General features: G+C 38.1%; 1 protein-coding gene across 1 annotated transcript in view; it reads right to left on the bottom strand.

The window, feature by feature from the left end:
• Nucleotides 1–24,831, bottom strand: part of LOC134537649 (phospholipid-transporting ATPase ABCA3-like) — a 91,298-nt gene extending 66,467 nt beyond the window's left edge. Inside the window, exon 1 of the mRNA XM_063378319.1 lies at nucleotides 24,593–24,831. Within this exon, the coding sequence (XP_063234389.1) occupies nucleotides 24,593–24,678 (86 nt within the window). The 5' untranslated portion in view covers nucleotides 24,679–24,831. The remainder of the gene's footprint in view (nucleotides 1–24,592) is intronic.
• Between the last annotated feature and the right edge of the window lie 304 nt (nucleotides 24,832–25,135).

Genomic DNA, 25,135 nt, shown 5'->3' with positions numbered 1-25,135 from the left:
GCTAAACATGCGCCATAATTTTGAAGGTCAAGGTCAAGATCATTCAAGAGAGCCGCCGTGACGTCAGAATTCAAAATTGGCGTCGTCAATCTTCATATAAACATGTATTATTTAACATGTTAATTATTTTAATAACAAGTGAACATTCATGTATTTTTTTTTTTACTGAAGCCTGTAGCACAATTTGACTTTCTAGAAACATTTGCGTATGTTACAACAATTTTTCTAAGTTAAAAAAAAATACACAAAAATTAAAAATCACCAAACATTTGTGTATGTAATTCTGCGATTTTTTTTACGGTCTAAAATAATGCGATTCTTGTTAACTACACGGGAGCTAGTATTTTAATTTCTGTTTCACTTCCTGAAATTAACATTTCCTATGATTTTCAAATCTTCTGAATACGTAAGTTTTGACGGTACATTGAGGAATTTGTTTTGGTGGATCCCTAATAAACGTGCAAGTCATAGAAAAGTTAAATTTTCCGAGAGTATTTTTTTTTTAAATTTCAACGTGACGCACCAGCGGACAATGCTAACCAACGATTTCCGGTACGTTGATCGTAATCGCGTCGGAGATGGCGGATTCCCCAAACAGAAAAATAACTGTGTGCTCTGGTAACACTGTTGGCCAGAGTAGCTTCAGCGGGCTGTGTGTCTTGTCTTCTGAAGATAAAAGCACTGCGAAGACAGCTCGTGATTATTAGCAAATCCGTCCAATACAACGTACGTGCTTGGAAACGTAAACGTCCGAGTTCAAGCGGTTTTTGCTTGCGCGCGAAACCAAAATAAAAGGATCCTTCTGTTCGTTGAAGCTTGCAGGGATGCTCAAATGTTTCTGCTTCACTCACAATATCATTTCATATTTGTTTGCCACGATCAGACAACATTGTACGTTCTTAAGAGGTCAACAAAATTACAAACAGGCTGCCCGTTTCTTCAGGACTATGAGCCACGGGGTTGTGTCGGCAAGTTTTCGGGAAGCCTTTTCACAGACGAGAGAGCCAAACCTCCGATCGTGCATCTTCGGTTTTTTTTTGTTCATTGTAAAAGGTTAGGTTAGCTACATTATAAATACTTCAAAACATTGTGGACGGTTGATTTGGTTAGGATAGCTACATAAAAGATACTTTGAAATCATGTAAACGGTTTCCTAGCCCTGGATAGCTACATATTAAAAAAGTTATTTGCTAAGCAACCATAAAATGATTTTACAGTATTTTTAATTTAGCTATACTTACCTAATATAACCAACCATCCACAATGTTTTAAAGTATTTATAATGTAGCTAACCTATCCTAATCGACCGCAAAATTTAATGCCACACCGGTTTATACAATGAGATAGAACGAAAAAAAAAAAAAAAAAAAAAAAAAAAAGCGAGCATGAACTTCGGGGAACTTCGGGTGTGGCTCTCTCGTCTGTGAAATGAAGGCTTCCCCAAGTTTTCTGGGTGTTCACCCCTCCATAAGTAAACAGCAAAAAATCGCGTCAAGAGGTCAAGTTGTGAGAGCAATCGACTCTTCACCCAAGGCGACCGGGGCTCGATTCCCGGCGGGGTCGAATCTGGATTTTCGCAAGTGTGGGAAGCCTGGCGTACACGTTGCCGCGGCTTGTGGGATTCCTCGGGGTGCTCCCGTTTCCTCCGCCGATTCGTTCCGTCACTGCTCCATGCCCCATCTCACGTCACCTCAAGCACTCTTCGGGCCGGCCGGATCGACAGGTCTGTCCCTCGGACAGGACAGCGAGATCCTACGAGCGTTAGCCCCAATAACATCCACGTACACCCTGCCCCAAGCGGGAAACTTCATGTCGATTTTAATTTTAACGTAGCTATCAGAGAGAAGTATGTTTGATTTAAAAATTGGTTGTCTGTAAAGTCGGTTTACGGACGATAGTTTAACGTGACAACGTCATACCAAAACATTGATGAAATGATTGCATACTTTATGAATAAAATTGAATCATTTTTATTTTAATAATAAAAGAATAAATACACGAATTTATACTAGTAATCAGATTTTTAAAATACAAGAATAATTAACCTTTATTGCCGAAATTGTTGTTGTAATAAGCAATGAAAATCACATTAACTTTCACTTCACTTTATAAACAGTCGAGTGGAAGAGAGATAGATGCGGCGCAAGCGTACAATGAGCGTAACGGGACACAGCGTAACGGAACAATGTGCGTAACGGGACACTTTTTCGTGCGTGCAGCCGGCGTTCATCGATTTATTAGACGTCACTTCGAAAAAACTTACTTTCACTCGGAAAAAAAAATCACCGTGCTTGAACATTTAATTAAAAACACACCAGCCTAACCATCTTAAAATCTGACAAATCGGAAATTCGTCCGCGAATTTCGTCGCACTGGCCTCACAGGTGTGTCCAATGTGTTTGGCATCGCGTCGCGCCTATTACGCTCTCGCGATTCCAGCATTAAGCGTGAAATCACAAAGCAGTAATTGTCTTGGTTTTTTTTTTAATTTGCGTTCACGCTAAAGTTTTCTCTGGAAGGACCAAAATCGCCGGACTGTGATGCTGCGATCACAACATCGCGACAGGCGCGATGCGAAGAACGTATTTTTCCAACCAATCACATTCGACACATATGTGACATCAGTGGGACAAAAAAATGACAGACGTGACAGGCTTCCCGATTAAAACGTTTTACTATCTCCATCGCGAAACGGGCACGATATTATTCTGAAACGATATTATTCTATATTGGTAGTATGTAACATAATTATTCGTGTATTTTTGAGATTTTTTTTTACTGAATTCGTTTCCAAATTTTTGGAACAAATATTAAAATCTTAATAATAAAAAAAAGCAAACCAGTATATTTTAACAAAACTGTAAACATTGATTGCTTACAAGTGGTTACATTTTTAATGCTTACAATGATGAGATAAATGCGATATTTTCTGTCGCATCACGTCCGACAGATAATGAAGCTATATACACTATTTTTTTTTTTTTTGTAAATGGAACAGAAATATTCATGTAAAATTACAGATAGTTTTACATTTGTATATTTGCATGAAAACAACTGTATCACTATAAAAATAATGTTCACATTAATACTGGGTTGGAATTTTTACCGAGGCACTTATGCTTTGTGTTGTCCCAGTTTCTCCAAGTTTAAGTTATTTGTGAACCGTTCCCTGAACAACGTTGCAGTATTAACTACGTACATTAATAAAAATAATAAAACACAAAGTCCAACTATTGAATATTCTATTATATTTCCCATGACATAAAAAATTATTCTTAAAACATCGATTAAAATATAAAATTATGCGCCAATATTCGTAAGAAATACTCGGTATTAGCTCGAAAAATTGTATTTTATATATGCAAAAAATAACCATAGGCAAGTGTTGTAAAAATTAATATATTTTCCATGTAGTATAACGATCTATTTCTTGGCAACTGGTTTCCAAAGGAATCTTTTGTAAAGTACAGAATTTTTTCTTCTTATTTTTTTTCCCTGTGTAATGGGTTGCGCATCATATGGCAAGAAATACTTACGTAGTTTATGTTTTTCGTGCGGTTACGTATTTCATGCCTACAATAATACGATACTTCCTGTCGCATCACGTCCGTCACGCTATTATGATTCCAGCATGACGCTATAGCATGGATATTTACAAGTGGATAAGCTGACCGTACTTTTAGATTGAGGCGGAGGGTTGGGAACAGAAATATGCCATATTGGTTTAAATAGTTTTTTTTATGCCATATATTTTTGTGTCCTGGCTTATTTATATGTGAGGGGTCAAGGGAGGGGGGAAGAATGGTTGCAAAATCCCTAAGAGGACGAAAATTGAAGTCTATTGCCAACAGAATTCATAGGAAAACTTACGCACAGATATCGCTTACAGTTGTGGCCACGGTAACGTTTACAGTACTTAGATTTTTTTGACGTGACAATGTATAATAAATCGATGAAAGCCGGCTGCACGCACGAAAAAGTGTCCCGTAACGCACATTGTCCCACTACGATGTGTCCCGTTACGCTCATTGTACGCTTGCGCAGCATCTATCTCTTCCACTCGATTGGAACAACCATCGATTTGACTTTTCAATCATGTTTTCGTCGTTTTAATTATTAATATTATGTAATTTAACGATCGTCCACCGATTTTCAGCACAATCGGTACGGTTATTTAAAAGTAATGTTGAATTATCAAATATGTTTTTGTACAACCAATGGTGTTTTACATTTACACATAATTCAAATTACACCCGGGATCTTTTGCACAATGTTTTAATAAAATATTGGAACACATTATAAATAAGTTTGGTGTATTTGGGATGCGTATATGTTATAACATCGTATTATAAAAACGAAATAATATTATTCCCTTACGGTGCTTCTATCTACGGTGACGGACGCGAACCGAACGAATCGCGCTATCTATCACTTCCGCGGCAACCAGGCACTCGTTAATACATATTTTCCTTTGTTTATCGCGAGGGGCGTTATTATTAATGAATTATAAATAAAATTTCGTGTCCGGGGCCACAATTGCATATCATTTTGAGCACAAGAAAACATAAAAATGTAAAATATTCTGACGAATTTTAATCTCGGCCCCAGCGCACCACGAGCGTCTGGGTTGGAGATTAAAGCCGAAATTCTTTCTTAAACTTACTAATACTTATTTTATTAACTGCAAGGGCATTATTATTAAATTCTACGTTTAATTTCACGACGAACAAACTTCGTCGTTTAATTTATAATTGCGAAAAAGCGTAAAACATTCTCGACGATCTTGAAGTTAAATAGCAAACATTTATAAAAGTTATAGTTAAAATAATCTCTTCGTTAAAGTAATAAACATATTTGAATTAATGAGTGCAAATAAAAGACTTTACAGACAACCAATTTTTTTTTAATTGCGGGGTTCGAAAAGTTCTACATTAAATAATAAGGGAGAGAAGCTGGCAAAATGATATGCCCTCGGGCCTTTAGCCTCTCGCAACCGTCCCCAACAATTAATAGAATTTCAAACACCAATTACTATTGGGAAAACTGCTTTTAGCAGCCGGGAATCTATCTAAATTAAACACTATATTTTGAAAGAAGCTCAATTAATAAAAAAGGAAATGATAGAAAATTAGATAGCTGATACATTAAATAAACCACGGAAAGCATCAACATCTTTATAATATTTAAATTCGGGTTCAAAATTTCCTCAACAGATATTTTAATATTCTTTAAACCACAGGCGCGGATTCCCCCCCCCCCCCCAGAATTAAGAAACCCTAACTTAGAAAGGGGGGTGCGCCTGCACTTGCATAAGCGTGACTGAAACAGGGTTGATGTCAAAACTATGTCTTATGGAAAACTTTCTGTATTTTTTAAAGTTTTCTGCTTATTGCATGCATGTATGGGCAGTATACAACATACAAGCACCATATCCAGATATGACGTGTCGGTTAACCCCGCGTTCAAAACTCTCGGAACCTCTCTCTCTCTCTCTCCCCCCCCCCCCCCCCACCGAAAATGTCCGCGGGCCCTCCTTGCAAATCTTATAGATTTGCGCTCCAGGTGCAATGCAAAAATAAAACAATAACTTGCGGAAGAACACCATTTAACAATAGTTTGTAAAGATTAGTGACAAATTTTGTTTGCGAAAAATTACTCAATCTGTTTTAACCAATACTGCTACTTACCTGTTTTAATACGCTATAACAAAAATAAGAACCAACAAAAAACCTGTAACAAATTTTTCATAAAGTTGTTGTTTAAAATGTTTTTTCCCCCGCTTCAGAAAGGGGCTACTTCTGGTCTACCTCCCACCTCGTTCAGGAGGCTCGTTCTTCAAGGACACGGAAACGTAAAAAAAAAAGAAAAAGGTTCCGGACCCGCAAGATATTAGCGTATCACTATCCGTCTGGCACTTCCACAATGCACGGAAACGGTAACCGATGAGATTGAACTTCACGGTTATGGAAAAAAAAAAAGTTTTATTTAAAAAAAAATGAGACCCGTGAACAGATCACGGTCACGATTTTATATACTTCATAAAGTTAAACCACCAAGTAATGATAGAACACTAGATATTTTTTGTACTTGAAACAATTTTTCACGTATCAAATTGTTAACAAACGTGGCTGCCACCGCGGCCAAGTACTTGGCTGCTATTGGTCGCAACCAAAGAGCTGGACATGCCGAGCTAATCCGTACGGGTCCACGCGCCTGCCGTTGCAGTTGCTTCAATTTCACCGTCACTGCGGAAAGGGTGTTAAGGGGCCCGCCTCGTCAGGGGTGTATGTGTGTTGGTGAGGCGGGATGATAAGCGCGACACTCGCTGGTGCTTCTAGCGAGATATAGCCTCTAAGCGCAAGGCTCTGAACTGGCGCGCAGTCTTCTCGTCGTCACAGTACAGCTGTGAAATTTGAGCGGTGACCGTAACATTATATGGCGGAGAAATGTAGGTAAAGGTGCAATGCGAGTCCCTTAAGTGCTTTCAAGAATCTATACCGGTTGTTTTACGCCTAAAAATTGCTCTGAAAACACGCGTTTTTAGCAATTTATCTCTTATAAAAGTACAGTTTAAAAACTTAATCCTAAATCAAAAGTACTTTTCGGCCCTCAGCGAACTCTTAAGAGGCCACTCCAGTGTTTCAGGGGCACTACGCAACCCGCGTTAACCTCATAAGATTCAATGCTATTTTCATTTTGCTAATAACTTATTAACTAATATAGATTTCGAAATGATGCTTTCTTGATATGTAAGACAACGATGCTCTTATCAAAGCCCCTTTCTTCAAAAACGTGCATAAATTATGGTTCAAACCTAGACAATACACTTATGCATATTAGTAAAGATTAGTATAAAACCATAATTTATTCACGTTTTTGATGAACGGGGCTTTGACAAGAGCATCGTTGTCTTACATATCAAGCAAGCATCATTTCGAAATCTATATTAGTTAATTAGTTATAAGCAAAATGAAAATAGCATTGAATCTTATGAGGTTAACGCGGGTTGCGTAGTGCCCCTGAAACACTGGAGTGGCCTCTTAAGGGGCCCGCCTCGTCAGGGGTGTATGTGTGTTAGTGAGGCGGGATGATAAGCGCGACGCTCGCTGGTGCTTCCAGCGCGGTGTCGCCTCTAAGCGCAAGTCTCTGAACTGGCGCGCAGTCTTCTCGTCGTCACAGGATAACTGTGAAATTTGAGCGGTGACCGTAACATTATATGGCGGAGAAATGAAGATAAAGGTGTTATGCAAGCCCCTTAAGTGCTTTCAAGAATCTGTACTGATTGTTTTATGCCAAAAAATTACTCTGAAAACACGCGTTTTAGGCATTTTAACGCTTCTAAAAATACAGTTTAAAAACTTAATCCGAAATTAAAAGTACTTTTCGGTCCTCAGCGAACTCTTAAATGCTATTCGTAAATAGGCCCCACTCCGATATCTTGAGTAGTTTTGAAATCGCGTTGTTTTTCCTGAAGCTCTGCACACCGTATGTGTGCCCAGGTAGGCGGGCCCCTTAAGTGCTTTTCGTAAGCAGACCCCACTCGGATATCTTGAGTAGTTTTGAAATCGCGTTGTTTTTCCTGAAGCTCTGCACACTGTGTGTGTGCCCAGGTAGGCGGGCCCCTTAAGTGCTTTTCGTAAGCAGACCCCACTCGGATATCTTGAGTAGTTTTGAAATCGCGTTGTTTTTCCTGAAGCTCTGCACACTGTGTGTGTGCCCAGGTAGGCGGGCCCCTTAAGTGCTTTTCGTAAGCAGACCCCACTCGGATATCTTGAGTAGTTTTGAAATCGCGTTGTTTTTCCTGAAGCTCTGCACACTGTGTGTGTGCCCAGGTAGGCGGGCCCCTTAACCCTTTCACTCTAAAATTTTTTTTATTGGGTAAAAAAATTATTGGCTATGAAATTCTTTTTTAAAATGACTTATTTACCCTAGAAATAGTTTCATAAAAACGAATATTTAATTTTTTTATACAATTTGATTACGTCCATTGTAGTGGACATATAGAGTCAACCGTGACAATTTAGAGTGAAATTATTTTTAATGCTGCAAGTAAAAAAATTACAATAAAATCAGTAAACATACACCAAATTTGTTACAGACACAGAAAATTCAAGTCATATATTAGCATAAACACTGTTTAAGACATTTATAAGTGATATTGATCCTCAAATTGAGGAAATTACATGTTTATAATAATTCCATTTACAAAGGTTTTTATGCTTCAGACCGTGAACGCTGATTTGAAACATGTCCCGTCTTTTACAGAGCATACAAAACTGTACACTTATTACAATTACATTTATTACCCTTGTAATGTATAAAAATAAAGATAATTGTACAACAAAATTTTTTTTTCAGTCATTAGATACACGATCCATGGAAAACGTCTGTGGAAATTTCTTCAAACACATATTTGGCACAAATAAATTTACACTTATCACAAAAAATTCTTTAGCCAAAGAATAATTGTCAGTAGCAGATGATATGCACACTGAATATATCTTTCAAGAAAATTACACTCTGACTTGAAGATTTTTTCTGTAAATTTGAAGTCAAGTTTATATGAAAATTCTTGAAGCAGTTTCTTCCTTACACGAAACACAAATGAACTTTACATTTATCACAATAAACATGTGTTTTTCCAAGACATTTCTTTTCTTTACAACGTGTTGCTTCTTTGGCATCATCATACTCTGGCATATGATCTGTCAATTATTTTTGAACTTCTTCCAGTGGTCGCTTTTCAAGAGATTTGCACTTTACTGTTGGACTATCACTTTGCCTCGGGCGCCCTCGGTTTTTTGCAGAACCTGAAGTAGGTCTGTACATTTTCACCAGTGACTCGCCTAACCTCAACTTGAAATGTAAAAGATCAAGTAATTTCTTGTCATTTATGTGTTTGTTGTCCTGCTTGTACTCGAGCCATGAATTCACGATAGCCATGTCTATTGCATGGAAAACATACGTAGGGTCTACTTTCTACTCTTCAAGTAAATTCTGTAGAGTGAAACTAACATATCGTATTTGTCAACCCCACCCATGCTTTCATTGTACATTTTGACAAATTGTGGACGTTTCACATTTACATGAGATTTTTTAGTTTTGTCCCATCTCTTGACTTCATCACATTCACCAGTGCCGATGAAGTTGGATGCCAAGTGTACACTGCGGTTATCAGTCCATTTCACGAGAACTGCTTCTCCATCTCGACTCACAAGCTCTTCTCAAAATCCACGCCCTGTCTTGGCTGACTCTTTGTCACTCAAAAATTGAGGCTTACCAAACCTAGCGACACGAACAGTTCCAGCAATGTGTAACTTCTGCTGCCTGAGTTGTTCAACTAAGTTGTAGGTATGAAAATAGTTATCACAGAAGAGAATGTGATGCTCTTTTGTCAGTCTTATTGACAAGTGTATCACTATTGCTGCACAAAAACCAAATGTTTTCAGCACATTTGGGTCGATTTCAGTGCTACTACCCTGATAAAGAAGAAAACCATAACATAAGCCACTTTTCACACAAAGAACAAAGTTTTTTATCCCCCAAGGATTTGGCTTTCCTCGCATGAACTGTTTTGTCTGGAGTGTTCCTCGAAATGGAATCATTTGCTCATCTACACAAACATTTTGTTCCACATTCAACTCTAGGCAACGACAACGTACTGCATCATAAATCAGCCTGACTTTATAGAATTTGTAAGTATTATCGTTTGGTCGTTGCAAATTGTTTACAATGTGAATATGTGAACGTAGTTTGTAAAACCGATCTACTGTCATAGTATCTGGAAAAATGTTTACTTGTAGTGATTTTTCCCAGTACATGCTTATCCTGGGATACTTCAGACAACTCATGACTGCGTGCAACCCTATAAAAGCTCGTATCTCCAAGTCATTTGTTGGAATAAAAGAAGTCCCTTGTTGGAGAGCAAAGATGTTGGTCATGGATGAAATAGTCGAAATGTCTTAATCTGAAATGTATCTACTAAAGTACTGAACAGGGGTCAATTCTGATATTCCACTATCACACACCTCGGAATCATTCCACTCAATACTTGGTGGTTCGAAAGGTCTTCGCCTCCACCCTATATCCTTTGTTTTGGTAAGTTGTTTGTAGGAGATGTAAAATCTCTCTGAGGAATATCTTCTTCAAGAGTGTTGTAGGCATTCTCCAATAAATCGAAAATACGTGCCACGTCTTTAGGATCCGACAGATCGAAACGTTCTGAAAAACAAGTAAACATAAAGTTAACTCTTCAAAATGTAGTAAAACAAATTATTCCTGTTTCTAAAATGAAATTTATACTAGAATTTATTTTGTAGACAGGTGTAATTATTAATTATACATTATTCATACATATATGTAAAGTTTTATAATATTTATTTGCATGTATATCAAATAAATTTCCATTCCAGTGGACAAAAGTATTTAAAAGGCTTGAAGGCGATTTTCAACTCTTCAAACGATATGTCCATTCTAATGGACAAACAATTTGAAGTCATATTATGATAAAACCTTTAGATTAACAGTGGTATACATATTTTTACAACTTCATTCTATCTTAGCAATGCAATCACAAATGATAAAACATTTAAAACCACTTAAAAATAATATTAAAAATGTAAGGACAAAATGATGATACCTTGTCTGTTGCGCGCCATGACGACATGCAAGAGATAGAGTGGCCAGGCAGTTCCAACCTTCGTTACAAGATAGCACCACACGTCAGGTAGTGCGCTGGGTTGAATAAAGGTGCGTTCCAATACTTGTGTGGAGCAAAATGCCGCTTAGTTTGAAATAAAACTTCGTTCAAAGTTTGTGTCCATTACAGTGGACACCAGGAGTGAAAGGGTTAAGTGCTTTTCGTAAGCAGACCCCACTCGGATATCTTGAGTAGTTTTTAAATCGCGTTGTTTTTCCTGAAGGTCTGCACACCGTATGTGTGCCCGGATAGGCGGAGCCCCATAATGACTCTCCAGGCGAACCTACTCCTCCTCCGGAGGAGTACCAGAAGTCGATCACGTGACCGGCGAACGTACCCGCGCAACGGCTACTCCACGGGCATGACGGGAACTCCGGCGCTCAAGGAGGCTCCTGGGTCGAAGGTCGGTCAACCAGCAGCCGCGCGACGCCGCGGACGGCGAACGACTGGCGGGCGACGCGACCACCGCGACGCGGCGAGAAGAGAAACTCCAAACGTTCACTGACCCAGAGTCGCGCGTCCGGAAAAAAAAATCCGCGTTCGCGCATCTTCGGATGCTGCTGTTCTGCTGTGAAAGTAAAAGGGTCAGTGCAAGTATACACCGATGGAGCCCCGAGATACCGACAGGAGTGGCATGCTGCTTGCTGGACAGTGCCGTGGTAATGGCACTATAGATATGATTAGGTTATAAAACAACTACGTATTACAAATACGAATGCTTGCATCTCCATTCGCCTGTAATTTGCATACTCTAAGTATAATTTATAGTTAATTAAGGTATTTCCTAAGATAGTAGTATTAGATAATATAAAGTCCTCATTACTTAGTTTGTAATCTGTATAAATGAAAGTGTAAAAGTTCGTTCAAAATATTAAATCTCCGGAAATTCTTCATCGATTGCTTTTAAATTTTGACACGTTGCATTCGAATAAGCGCGTGTTTTATATACATACTTTTTTTTACACCTGTGACAGGTAAAAAAAAAAGTGTGATTGTCTTCTATTTTGTGTAGACAGACATTTAGATAGGAATATATAGACACATAGAAGTATAGAGTAAGGTATAGAGAGATAGAGGAGTTATACAGATATTTAGAGAGATAGAGAGAGATTTAGAGAGATATATAGGGAGATAGTTTGAGATATAGATAGAAAGATAGATACAGGGAGAGATAGTTATATATATATATATATATGTATATATATAGATGCTTTGTATATGTGTACCTACAGATTACAAAAAAAAATCGAAAGAGGCATAGCAACGCATGCCGATCATTAGTTAGTAAAGGTAATATATAACAACTGCTAAAAATTAAAAAAATCAAAGATAATCTTTAAAACTTAAATATAAGAAAATTAGCTTTAGCTTATCTTAGTTCAGTCCCAGTAATGTGTGCCCATGCAAACATAATCAGCAAGGCGCACTACAGAATTGCCTAGTTTGTAATATTGTAGTATTTTTTTACTTCTATCTTTTATTAGTTTCTGTGATATGAACAGCCGAGGTGTGGGCGCACAAATCTTGAGAAAATAGACGTACACTAATATACTAAAACTAAAATTATTATTTTTGTATTTTTTGTTGAGTGTTTTTAATCTTCATTACATAGTAACTAGGGCTTGGATACTAATATATACACTACTCCAATTGCTACTATATAATTGCTACTATATTGATAATAGTTATAGAGTAACTGTCGGCGTTTAGAATTCACGGGCGAATGGAGAAACAAGCGAACGATGAACTTCGGGTATGTTCGGGTCTGATCTCGGGTCAATGAATCTTCTGGATTCCCTTTTCTCCTCCAGGCAGGTGCACAGGAGTGTGCGAGAGAGAGGGAGAGAAGATGCCTCATACGAAGTGCCGTTAGGCGGTGGGCCCCTCAGTAGCTGCAGGGGGGAGGGAGGGGGAACCTACCGTTCGTCGCCCGCTCGTCTTCACGCGTGACCGCCTCTGCCCGATGCGTTTGTCCGTTTCCCGCGCGGACAATAAACCACCAGTGCTCCAGTCCCGTCCCTACTCAGTGGCGGATCCAGAGGTTCACCTCGGAGGGGGGCACTCTAGGTTTTCAGAATAGCCAGAGAAATAAATGTCTTAAAATTACTACATTTGTATTTAATCTACTCACACTGCACATGACGTCCAACCACCAGATGTTATGATTCTACAAGAAATTCATTAATTATATTAAAATATTTTACTGGTTTCAGAAACAATAATTTTTGTCGGAAATATTAATGAAGCAAACTGGTTTTTCGGGGGGGGGGGGGGGAACACTTGCCCCTGGTGCCCCCCCCCCCCCCCTTGGATCCGCCACTGTCCCTACTAGGAGTGAAAATTGTATTTTGCAAGACAATCAAATAAATGATTGACGTGTAACATCTTAGCTCTCGGTATGCGGCATTTGGCAGGAGTAATTTCGTGAATGGGACGGAAATTTTTAACAACCACGGTGCTGCCATCTGTGGCGGCTGGCATGAGCCAAAGTTCACAAAAAAAAACTTAATAGTATTAACTGTTTAGTAAATTTTAACAAGATGGGCATTGTTTGAGTAAAATTCCTTGTTGAAAATCAGATCAAAAGCCAGGGTTGAGTTGGTTTTTTTTCCGGGTCTTTTTAACTTTTATCGGGACCATTTCATTATATATTTTAATATTTCGCTTTGCAAATTGAATGATTTGATAGTCGACGTACCTGCTCCGGAAGCGAATTCTAGCGGCGTGCGCGAAAACTACGCGAGATTCGCGTTCATAAATGTAGATATAAACACAGTTTTGGTATATTTATCACGCTAGAAGCATAGAGTTGTCCGGTACTGCGTAATTGTCTCCAGTACTAGGTTAAAAAACAGAATCTTATGTAATAACAAATTGTTAGTTATTACATTATACTTGCCAAATGCCTTTGAATATAAACATTGCTTGCATGTTTATTCGTTTAAGATAGTGCCTGTAAAATTCGTGTGTGTTCTTAAAAACCGAAGGTTGTATTGGTGTACTGAATTGTATAAACGTCGTTAAACTTAATTCTTGTCTAGTGTTAAGCTGATTTTGTTCTGTAATTGACTCTTTTTTTTTAATTTGCAATAAGTTTTTACGTTTGGGCTGGGCACCTTTTTTGTTGAGTTTCTACGGAAGTTATGTGTGTGATACATATTAATAATCACTGCAAAAGTGCCAGCCAGCATTAAACTAAACTTAGTGGCAGGTTGGTTAACGTCGCTATAGGAGCCTGGCAGTAATCGAGGAAGTCATGTTAATGTTTCTGAAATGGAATGCTTGAAAACTCAGGGTCACCGAAATGTGAATCTGGGAGTATGGCGAGCTCAGATATCGTACAGGATGATTCCGAACGCTATCAAATTACATGAATAAAGATATGGTTTGCCATCTACCTACAGCGTGCAAGGGCTGAAATCTATAAATTTCTCCTTGAAAAGGAGGGGGGGGGGGGGATGTGCGTGGATTTTGCGCGTGTGGGTACCCGACATAAGTTATCTCACCAGGCGGTCTAGGCCTATTTGCATGCAATAAGCGTAAAACTTTATGACATAGTTTCGGCGTTATCGTGAGGCTTAGGTATCGTACGCGTTTCATAGGTATGATTGCCTCCAAAATAAGGGGCTTTTTTTATTTCTAGGGGGAAGAGCTTCTTCCACCACCCCCTTACCCCCTCCGGGATATACGTCCATGACGGAGTGCATGCAAGAGATTCAAGATGACGCAGAAGAGATTGGAATCAATGCAGTGGTGATCCGAAACAGGGGTTTCTGGAATATAAACAATAATTTCAGAAGAAAATGTCCAAAAATAGGCCTACACGCGATCATACCGATTATAACAGGCAGCCTGTTAATGGAATGAACTGCGATTATTTTTCCTCCATTTAAAAATTTGACAAAAACCAGCAAAATATTTACAACATTAGCAATACTTGCAGTTGCAAATTCTATTTCGAAAACAACAAAAAAGAATTGTAATGAAAAATACAAAATGGAAAATTTTAGGTTTTTTTTTAAAATTCCCTTGTGCCTAGCAACAGAAAAAAAATCACTTTCTTGTCCATTTCTTCATTATACAATTATATAATTTTACAATATTCAATCAAAAATACAAATTTTATGTGAAACCCTACTGTTAAATATTTTCTAACATACTTAATCACAACCTGTTAAAAAATAACTTTTATATTTCACTAGTAACAATGACAATAAAAGGTTGCTACTTTGAATTCACAGTTATGCCCACCTATAGGTATTTGTAAGTAATTTTTAGATATTTAATAAAACAAAAGTTTTGAAATATGTTATTTTTAATGACGCACAACTCCCTCGAAAATCATTTGAAGAATAAAGTTGAATGCATGCTTTTGTCGAATTTCCTCATAAGGAATCATTTGCTATCTTGTCGTCAAGTGTTGGATTCTATGCTACTAGCTACTTAGTCACATTTATATGATTTCTCTAAGAGAAATTTGTGTAGGGAACTTTACCTTGGTGTCGAAAGTTTCAAAAATTTTTGAGATTTTTAGATTCTTATACGAATGCCTTAGTTCGGACACGGCCTGGGACGTATCCGCTGGCCGAGGTAACGGAACATTTACCGACGCCTCTCTATGCGCATTGAGGACGAGACATAACGCGACCCGGGTGCGGGACAGTTACCGCGAACGGAGATGACGTACAGGGATTCCTAACGGCTTACGTGACGGAAGCAAGGCCGTAATGCATTTCGCCTTTATCTTCATTTCGCTCACTGCTCAGATTTCACAGTTGTCCTATAGACGTAATGCGTAATGCAAGTCCCTTAAGAGGCCGTGTCACAAATTTGCGCTCCTATCTATATCAATGTTATTTTAAAAGGCAGTTTTTCTCAAAGTCTATAAGAGGTAGGGGCCGGAAATTTTGCCTACTGAAAGTATACAATACATTTAACATAACCGCTTTTTTCAAATTTAGTTATCATATCATATATTATTTCTGTGATGAAAATAATATTATCAATATTTTGATTTGTCCAGATACATTGAAATTTTGCTTATATTTATAATTATTTAGCAAAAACTGAAAACGCCATTGAAATGTATTGCACATTACCTTCCGATCAGTGTCTTCATGATCATGATGGGTTTATAAACCTGGGTGTAATCAAGTCTTTAACAATTACATGACAACATTTATACTTAATAATTTGGAGATATGCCTTTTCTATCCTCAGCCCCTGAGCTTTTACTATCTGGTCTGGCGACGGACCTGACACTCTTCAACCACCCCAGGGGTCTCCGATTGCACATCTTATCAAAAAAAAAAAAGCTGTTCGTTCATTTGTTTTTGTGTTCGAGCGAAGGTTTACTTCTCCATAAGTGCCACAGACTTCACACATTTATGCCAAGGGAATATTCCGCTGATGTGACGCTATACGAATGTATTATTCGCGACCATACAAATTTTTTGTTTGTCATCGGGAAAATGACGCCGCAGTTTGATTTTTTGTGGTGATATAAAATAAATTTTCTTGCTAGGGAATGTTCATTTTGAATTGAGCATTTTTAAATGTCAGCGTAGAATATGCTTATCTGCCCATTTTGTTTCTTTCCATAATAATGAGTAAAGTTAACATTGTCATAGACATTTTATTATATTCGTTTGCCGTCCAAGTACAAATGTCACACTATATCGCACGTAATTCTATTTTTTACTAATTTGTTAGTTGTCATTTTATTTAAGTTATAAATTACAGTAATAAAAATTATTACTTAATAGTCCAGAATAGAGATTGAGTTATTATTCATTTAATAGGAGTTTAAAATATGGTACTACATACATATTTATATTATCTTGTTGTCTTCTTTGTAACTTTACTGGAAGAATGGCATTTGGTATGTATGTTAACTCACAATGAAAATACTTCAGAAGTACTCAATTAACAGTGAACAACCTAGGGCCTATACTAATTTCATTATGTTCATGAAATATAATTGATATTACTAATAATGAACTGTATGTGTTTTGCGTAGAGATATCGTACGAACTGTATGTGGTACAGACCAACATTAGCTAAGACTCTGTAAATAAGTAATTTCAGTTAATGTGTAGAGAATATTAAAAGTTAGAAATAATGATATATATATAAAACAATGCAGAGTAATCAGCATAAAAATAGAAGTTGTTTTTACGTAGCGCCTACTGGAATGTATATTTTGTGTTGAATTATGTGGTATGATTAGTATTCTCTTATTGTAAGATGTGTTTTGTTAAAATCTTATAAAACATCACTTACTGTTGAAGGATTTTCATTTTTTTTGTGATGATCTTACTTAAACAAGTTTTAATTATATTACACATATATATTTTAAAAGCATTTTAATGTATACTTATAGAATTGTAATAGGCTTTATACGGACTCTCACGATGCATGTGAGCATCTATAATTAATAGAGACCGGAAAAATTCGCGGATTCATTCGGCGATAGGCTAGAAGTCAAATACATATACCTTTTAGATGATTTTGCTATTGGCTTACTGTTCATCTGGACGAATCTCAACCAATTATAAAACACCAACCAAAGAAGGATCGAATCACAGACAAACAAGCTGAGACGACTAACAAGTCAGCAGCAAATGAACTGCCGTTATTTGCCCGAGTGTACAGGGGAATGTGCAGTCTATCCTGAAGGCCGTCGAAACCGCGAATTTTTCCGGTCCCTAATCTACATCAATATTATGGCCGTTTCACAAGATCAAATATTTATTGAATTCAATCTGTTGCATTCATTGTACATGATTTTCGATATGTACATTGAATTCAATACAAATTGAAGATGTTACTCAACTAAGCTTATTCTTATTAACTTATAAGTATTTTGTTTGTTCAGTACATAAAAATAAAAGATTCGTTATTATTTAAATAATGAGCATCTTTAAGCAATAACGTTTTCAAAATATTTACATAAACATAATGGAATATATTTTTTAAATACTTTATATCTACGATCACATCAACGACAGTATTATGTAATCAATGAGGTAATGAAATATCCTGAAAGGATATTTTCTTCTCTGTAAAGTAAATTTGTAATGCAGCCCTCTTAATGTTAGTCTTGTGAGTTATTTCGTCTTCTAATATGCTACAGCAATGTATAAAATTAAGTTTTGTTAGTGTTTTAGTCTTGTGTAATGTGATAAATTCAATATTTTTTTTGTATGTTCGTATTCATAAAGGTAGGCTACATATCGTATTAAGATAAATAGTAATATTTGTAAATTTAAATTCTTTGAAACAACGTCGATAAGAGGTTCACCTACCTCTGTTAAACTGTATGATGGTGCATTGTAAAAAATTAGGTAGTCTGACTTAAGTGAGATTGTATTTAGATTGTGTGTGATGCATATGCAATATCTAAGCATATGCATTTATGTTATTATCCTTTTAAAACGTTACATGATGAATTTCGTATACTTTTTAATGTCAACTAACATTATTTTTCACGGACTATTACATCCAGATAAAGAATAATTACCACATGTTTGAAGATTAATTGTATTCCGATACGTTTAAAGTATTAAAATTTTTAGTTTTAGTTTTAGATACGACTCATACTACATTTGTTAAAGTGAGGTTTCTTGATTCTGAATCCCTGCATCTGCAATTTCCTAGTGAGCCGCCGGTCAGATTGTCATCCTCTCAGATTGTCGAGGAACCAGATACATTTTTCGTCGAGTAAACTCGAGCTGTCAACCTTCCCACTAATCCTGTGATAAGGGTATAGTAGCTTTATCACGCGCTGCGGCTACAGTTCCTTCGGTTGAAAAAGCCACTAAATCTCACTGTTAAAAGAGAGAACTTCTAGAGCAGAATATTGGAAATAAACATTTACTGACACGGCCTCTTAAGTGCTTTCAAGAATCTGTACCGGTTGTTTTATGCCTCCAATTTACTCCGAAAACACGCATTTTAGCCAATTTAACTCTTATAACACTACAGTTTAAAAACTTAATCAGTAAACAAAACTGCCTATCAGCCCTTAACGAATTTTTAAACAGACCCCACACGGATATGTTGAATAGTTTTCAAATCGCGTTGTTTTTCCTGAAGCTCTGCACACCGTATGTGTGTACAGGTAGGTGGGGCTCTAAAGTTAAACATCAACGGTTCCTATCTTCGGCACCTCAAAAAAAAAAATTAACTCATCGTTGTTTTGGGAGTACAACTCATTTCCACTTTTCATGTATATTACTTGGAAAAATGAAAAAGGGGTTCAGAAGAATTATTACGTGAGAGAAGACTTCGTGTTATGTTTGCGGCGACCGCAATAAACTAAACATAACGAAGAAAAGTTTTGACATGTCAGCGTTCTTGGTACGTCACGTAAAACTGAGAGTATTTGTAAATAACGTAGTAGGTTCGGGCCTTGACTCGGTAAAATGTTGACAGAAAAGAACACAAGATAATGACAATGCAGTCTTGTCACGAAGTCGCGGAACCAGAACAGAGAAGTGCATTTTTCAATTCCAGTCAGTTGTGGGTTACAGACGGATTAATATTTTTGATCCGAAATTTTCAGAGTGCGGAAGCTGTCCAATTTTATCAGTATTATATAGGAAAGGGGAACGAGACCTAAAATTATTTAATTTAGTAAAAAAAAAAAAAAGGAGAAAAAATCTTACATAAAATACTGCCGCCGATAATCAGACGTCGAAATCCTTGAAGTTTCGTGGATAATGGCTGGCGTACGTGATGTTTGAGCATGGAAAGTGATGACTAGACTCATACTTCCTTGAGCAGACGGCAAATTGTGACAATAAGATATGCTTTTGATGTATATGACTTGGAGAATGTAATTTTTTTTACAGGAAACTATTTGTGAGGTCTTTCTCCCATTGATGTTCACACACTAAAAATTTAAAACTTGTTGTAAAAAAAGAATTAATTTATTCATTATCTTGAAGAAAATGTGCCTGGTGTCACTTGCCTTTAAACGCCAGTAAGTTATTTTTTCTTGTTTTAACTTTGCTTCGTCACCGTTCCACCTGGAACAAACCTAACCTGCATCGCATTTTAATAGAAACAAGTTTTCTCTCAAAATTTCAAGCTCCTTATTCAACTGGGAGGTATTTTCCGTACTACCCAAAATCCTCAGGTCATTCACCCCCCTTCCCGCTCCCCAAAATGAAATTCCAAAATCGAAACTGGTTTCGCCGGTGATTACGAACTATTTAAAATAATGCCACTGTAGGAAAACCAAATGATATTCCTGATACAGTGACAGCTTAATTTAGCACATGGACGCTGCTGTTTGGCTTATATAATTAAGAAAAAAATTTAAATCATCGATCATTTTTTTGGTTACATCGGAGTCCAGCATACAACATACAGGATGTTGGGAAACTCCAGGGCGTAAATATAATGGGTGACAGAGAATGAAATGACAAGCGATTTTTTTTTTATAATTAATGTCCGAAAAAGCAACCCTGTTAAGTTACAGGTACGAACATTGGCGCGCAAAATTAAATTTGGCTCTCATCTAGGCGCGACCCCAGTGGCTAAATCTCCGATGGGGCGCTGTTATTTACACTCATGCTTCGCTCTAGGGACTTCGAGTGCTAGCCGACTCCAGCTTGGACTCGAGATCGGGACATATAACCCCCAAACGTGGCTTTCTGACAGTTCTCCTGGCTCCGGCGTCAACACTTCGTGGTGTGAAACTCACAGTTTCACGCAATACTCAAGGCCTCCGCCTGCACTGGCACACACAAGGTGCGCAGAGATTCAGGAAAAAAAAACAACGCGATTTGAAAACTACTCGAGATGTCCGAGTGGTGTATGTTTACGAAAAGCATTTAAGAGTTCGCCGAGAGTCGATAAGTACCTAGTTTGGTTTCCGGATCAAGGTTTTAAACTTTATTTTTTAGAATAGTTAAAAATGGCTATAAAGTGTGTTTTAAGAGTAATTTTTAGGCATAAAACAACCGGCACATAGTCTTGAAAGCACTTAAAGAACTTGCATTACACCTTCATCTTCGATTCTCCGCCATACAGTGTTTCTGTTACCGCTCAAATTTCATAGTTGTCCTATACAGGGCGAGTGTCGCGCTTATCAGCTTATCACCCCGCCTCACTGATACGGATACACCCTAAGCACGGCTCATGGAGGGGGGGGGGGAGGCGCTGGAGGCCAAAGCCCCTTTCTTCTGAGGGGATATCAACGTTTGCTTAAATACTTAAATTTACGCGTTAAACTTTTTTCTTTCAACGAAAGTTGTACCTATGGAATTACTGAAGTTGTAAAATATTTCAAAGGCAATCTTTGAATAAGCAACCCAAAACGAGTTCATTGACCTGCCTCTGCAAGCGCGCTTGTTCGCCTCGGATCGCCTCGGACCAGAACACGCCAGCGATCGGCATTGCTCGGACCGTTCCTTCATTTACACACAGCCGCCAAACAAATCGTCATAAACGTGAAGTAGTGGTGCATACTGTTAAAATTAGAAGTTCTTGTGACGAAGAATATGTTATGATCGTGGTTCTGTGTGATGGGTTGGTTAAACGTTTGCCAAGATTCTGAGTCCATAATATAAATTTCAAGAGAAACGAGCAAAGTGAATTTATCAGCTGTTTTCAGGTTTACTCCAATATTAGAAACATTTTTCAGTATTTTATTATGTCATGTGACAAGTTTTTTTAACTAGTAAGAAAAATACTACTGCGGAAAAATGAACACGCGTTTTAAAAATGCTGTAGACATGGAGAGCGTTTAGATGTTTCCTCTTGAATAGGTACATGTGTATTTGTGAGGGTAGATTTAGGTGCGGTGAATTTTTAAAATTTATTCATAGTGATACTTATAATTTTCACCATTCTGACTGTAGTTATATCTGTAAAACGTATTCTTCAGAACAGTACACGTACTCTGGAAAGATACGATCAGGGGCTAAGCCGGGGGGGGGGGGGGGTTAGGGGTTCAACCCCCCCCCCCCCCCCCCTTAGCACCAAATCTTTAGTTAAATTTATTAATTCATCACTCAAACAAATTTCATATTAAATATTAATAAATTTTTTACAATTACAATACTTAAATTTAAGTACCGAAAACTGCTAAAATAGCACTATTTTACACTTTAAAATCAAAATTTTACAGGGCCACTTTAATACGGGGGGGAGGGGGGGCGGCATGCTTCTTAACACCCCCCATACACAAATCCTGGCTACGCCACTGGATAAAATTATCAACAATGTCTCAACAATGTCGCCTTGCAGACTGATCGGGACTTTGAAAAAGCAAGCCAGGTCCGATGCCGAAGCATGCCGACAACGAAATGCCGAGACGAGCCGAGCCCATCCGATCAAGTGCGCGCGTCCTGCTTTGACGGGGCGTCGCGACGCCCGCGTCCGTCGAAAGCGGGCGGAGGTGACTGACACGGCGGCACAGTTGCGCGTCTAAACGCGGCCGCGGCGTCACGCGTCCTGGGGCTCGTCGGCTGACAGGCGAGAGCCAGTCGTCTTGGCGACCGAGCTCCGAGTTCTCAGGCGTCCTTGAACTCGTGCAAACGTTCACGTTTTGGGCGTCGCACCCGTGGAGTTGTCAGTCCACGGAGCGGGTGTCACGGTGGTTAGCAAAACAAAAACGTAACTGTATAGAGGTTAATAATAGTATATTAGTAAGGGCATGACGATGTCGCGAAAAGATTTCGGGACTAGATGAAAGTTAAAAACACTGTAGCATCGTCTGTTTTTCGTGATTGGGTGAGTTTCTTCCAGGTACATATCGATTGTAGCAACACCAATCACAGTGATTCAGTGCGGAAGCAAACGCGTCCTGAGTGGCTCGGTCAAATAAGGCAACGACTTCTCTCACAGACGGCCGCCAGTCACAAGGAAGAAACCACTGGCGCGGGTATACCTTGTTGCAGTCTAATATGTGTTCAGATCTTTTCGCGAAATCTGCATGCCCCTATATATTAGTAATTGGCATATCTGCATGGTTTTTATGATTTGGTATACTTTGTACTATAAACTGTAATTATAATTTTAAACTTATGTGTATCGTGAAATGATTTGAGATTTAAAGGAATTACTGAAACTTAATGCAAAATTGGTGATACTGGTTACCTTTTAAAATTTATGTAGGCCTAAATATTAAATTGTTTCAAATGTTAGTTCAGTTTCTTAAAGTCTTATTTTTAATTATAGTATTGTATATGTGCTCTGTAACTTGTAAATGATTCCAAGTAAAATTGATTTATTTCATAGCAGCCTTGTGTTTGTTTAATAGCTTGAAAGGAATTCGCTAAGAACCACCATATAAATTACGTCATGTAGTGAGAATTGTTAAATCAACATAACAATACATCAGCACTGGATCCAACAACTGTTTTTTTTTCCATCCAGATGTAAAACAGGATCGTGGGGAGTCGTCCTCATTTTGGCTTCAGCGATTGCATACACCCTTCTTACATCCATGCCCTAGACCTTCCGACGTTCCACAATCCTCGGAGATATCTGAGCTTCCACCGGATAAAAATCGACTTTTCTAGAGTAATGAACTTGTTTTAAAGTAATGTTAATGAAGGCATACATTTAATTACAACCTAAGGCCTTGTATATCAAAATTAACGTTATCACGACTTACACATTTTACTCTTTCACGAGGTAACTCACGATTGAAGACGTTCAAAACGTAGTTTCTACTTAACTTTACAAATACCAGTACAGCAGACAGTTTAAAAACTTGAGTAGGAGAGCAACAGGAGCAGTCTAGTAGGTCAAAGAATTTCAATACACTGCCGAATAACTTACGTCGTGATGCAGTAGGTCAAATTCAAATAAACATGCCTTGTGTATAAATTTTAAAAATAAAATCGTGCTTTGAACGTAACCGTAATAGGTTTAAAAAGGACTTTTCCCAGTCGATGGGTAATATTATGCTGTAGGAATATCCAGTTTCCCTTCACCCGAAAAAAAAAAAAAATTGTATGTCCACTGGTCACGGAAATTGCTGTTTACTGTTGTAAAAAAGGAGTTACCTTTTGACCAAGCTTTCATTAGCAGTCACCTTACTGATTTTTTTATTGATTCATTTATTTCTCTCTGTCCTCTTTTCTCTGTAACTTAAAAATGTGAAACAATAGAAAAAACGTTTTTTACTCCAGGTTTTTTGATAATTCATATTTATGACGAAATAAGAGAATTAATCGAAATAGTCAATAATTTTATTTTTTAAAATATTTAATATCACTGTGTGAAAGTTAAACATGCGTAAACCTATTGCATGTACCTATATAATAAAAAAGAACATCGTGGGCTTCTATGCACATAACGTCGACGTCTTTTACAAGTTTTCGGTAACGAGCAAGTTCATGTGTTTTCGTGTTGCATATACATACACTTACAATACGAAACTCGGACACGAAATTTAACATAGAATTATTTCAAATAAGGCCGAGCGTGATAATTGTATACGCAAATTGTGATCTCAACTCCATTTCTGCTCGTGAATCGCACTTAGAATTCGCTGCCGGAGGAGCTACGTCGACTATCGAATAATTACATTTGCAGACCGAAATTTTGAACTATACAATGAAACGGTTCCGATAAAAGTGAAAAAGACTTGAAAAAAGTAATATACCCCGGCTTTGAACCTGATTTAAGACAGTGAATTTTATTGGAATACTTCACATTTTATTAAAATTCACTAAACAGTTATTACTAATGTAATACTATAAAGTGTCCCTTTGTCTTTGTGAACTATGTTCGCACTATTTGCCACAGATGGCCGCACCGTGGTTACACATTTCCGTTCCATTTACGAAATCACTCCTATACCGAGAACTAAGATGTTACACATAAAAAAAAACTGGGTACGCAATAGGGAACAATTACCAGACCAATTACCTGCTGGTCTTCGGAGGCTTGACTCGTTCCAGCGCGGAGTCCATCCGACCCCACCAGCCGCGTAGCCTGCCTTGCCGCTCCGCCATGGAAGGCCTGGGCGAAGACTAAGCCAGGCGGCCCTACAGAACGAACGATTTTCTAGCCGGCTCGTGTGGCGTCGTGCCCACGATAACAGGAAAAGGCCATTTACTTCGCGGTGACTAAGAGGCCTTCGCTATCACGGGCACACCCCCTCCCGCCGCCGTGGCTGTCTCGGGAAATTGACGGGCGACGCGGAAAAACACCCGTTTCGTTCCCTGGAACTGTCCGCGGAGCCTCAAACTGCAATCATAGCAGCGTCCTCCGGTGCGTGTCAGGGGCCGCTCGTCTTGATAGTGTTTACTTAGGGACACTCCACGCCAGGAGCAAGAGAAAAATTCACGCGAGGCCTCCAGGTGAAATTCCACACTTCAAACACTTGAAGGTTAAAACAAAACAATAATGTACACAACGGAAGCTCGTAATTGAAACCACCACACTGACAAGGAACTCGGACGACTGTAT

Source organism: Bacillus rossius, chromosome 12, assembly GCF_032445375.1.
Source record: "Bacillus rossius redtenbacheri isolate Brsri chromosome 12, Brsri_v3, whole genome shotgun sequence".
In the NCBI taxonomy this organism is placed as follows: domain Eukaryota; kingdom Metazoa; phylum Arthropoda; class Insecta; order Phasmatodea; family Bacillidae; genus Bacillus; species Bacillus rossius.
The sequence above is the reverse complement of the archived record's forward strand: the minus strand, read 5'-3'. Positions and strand labels throughout refer to the sequence as shown.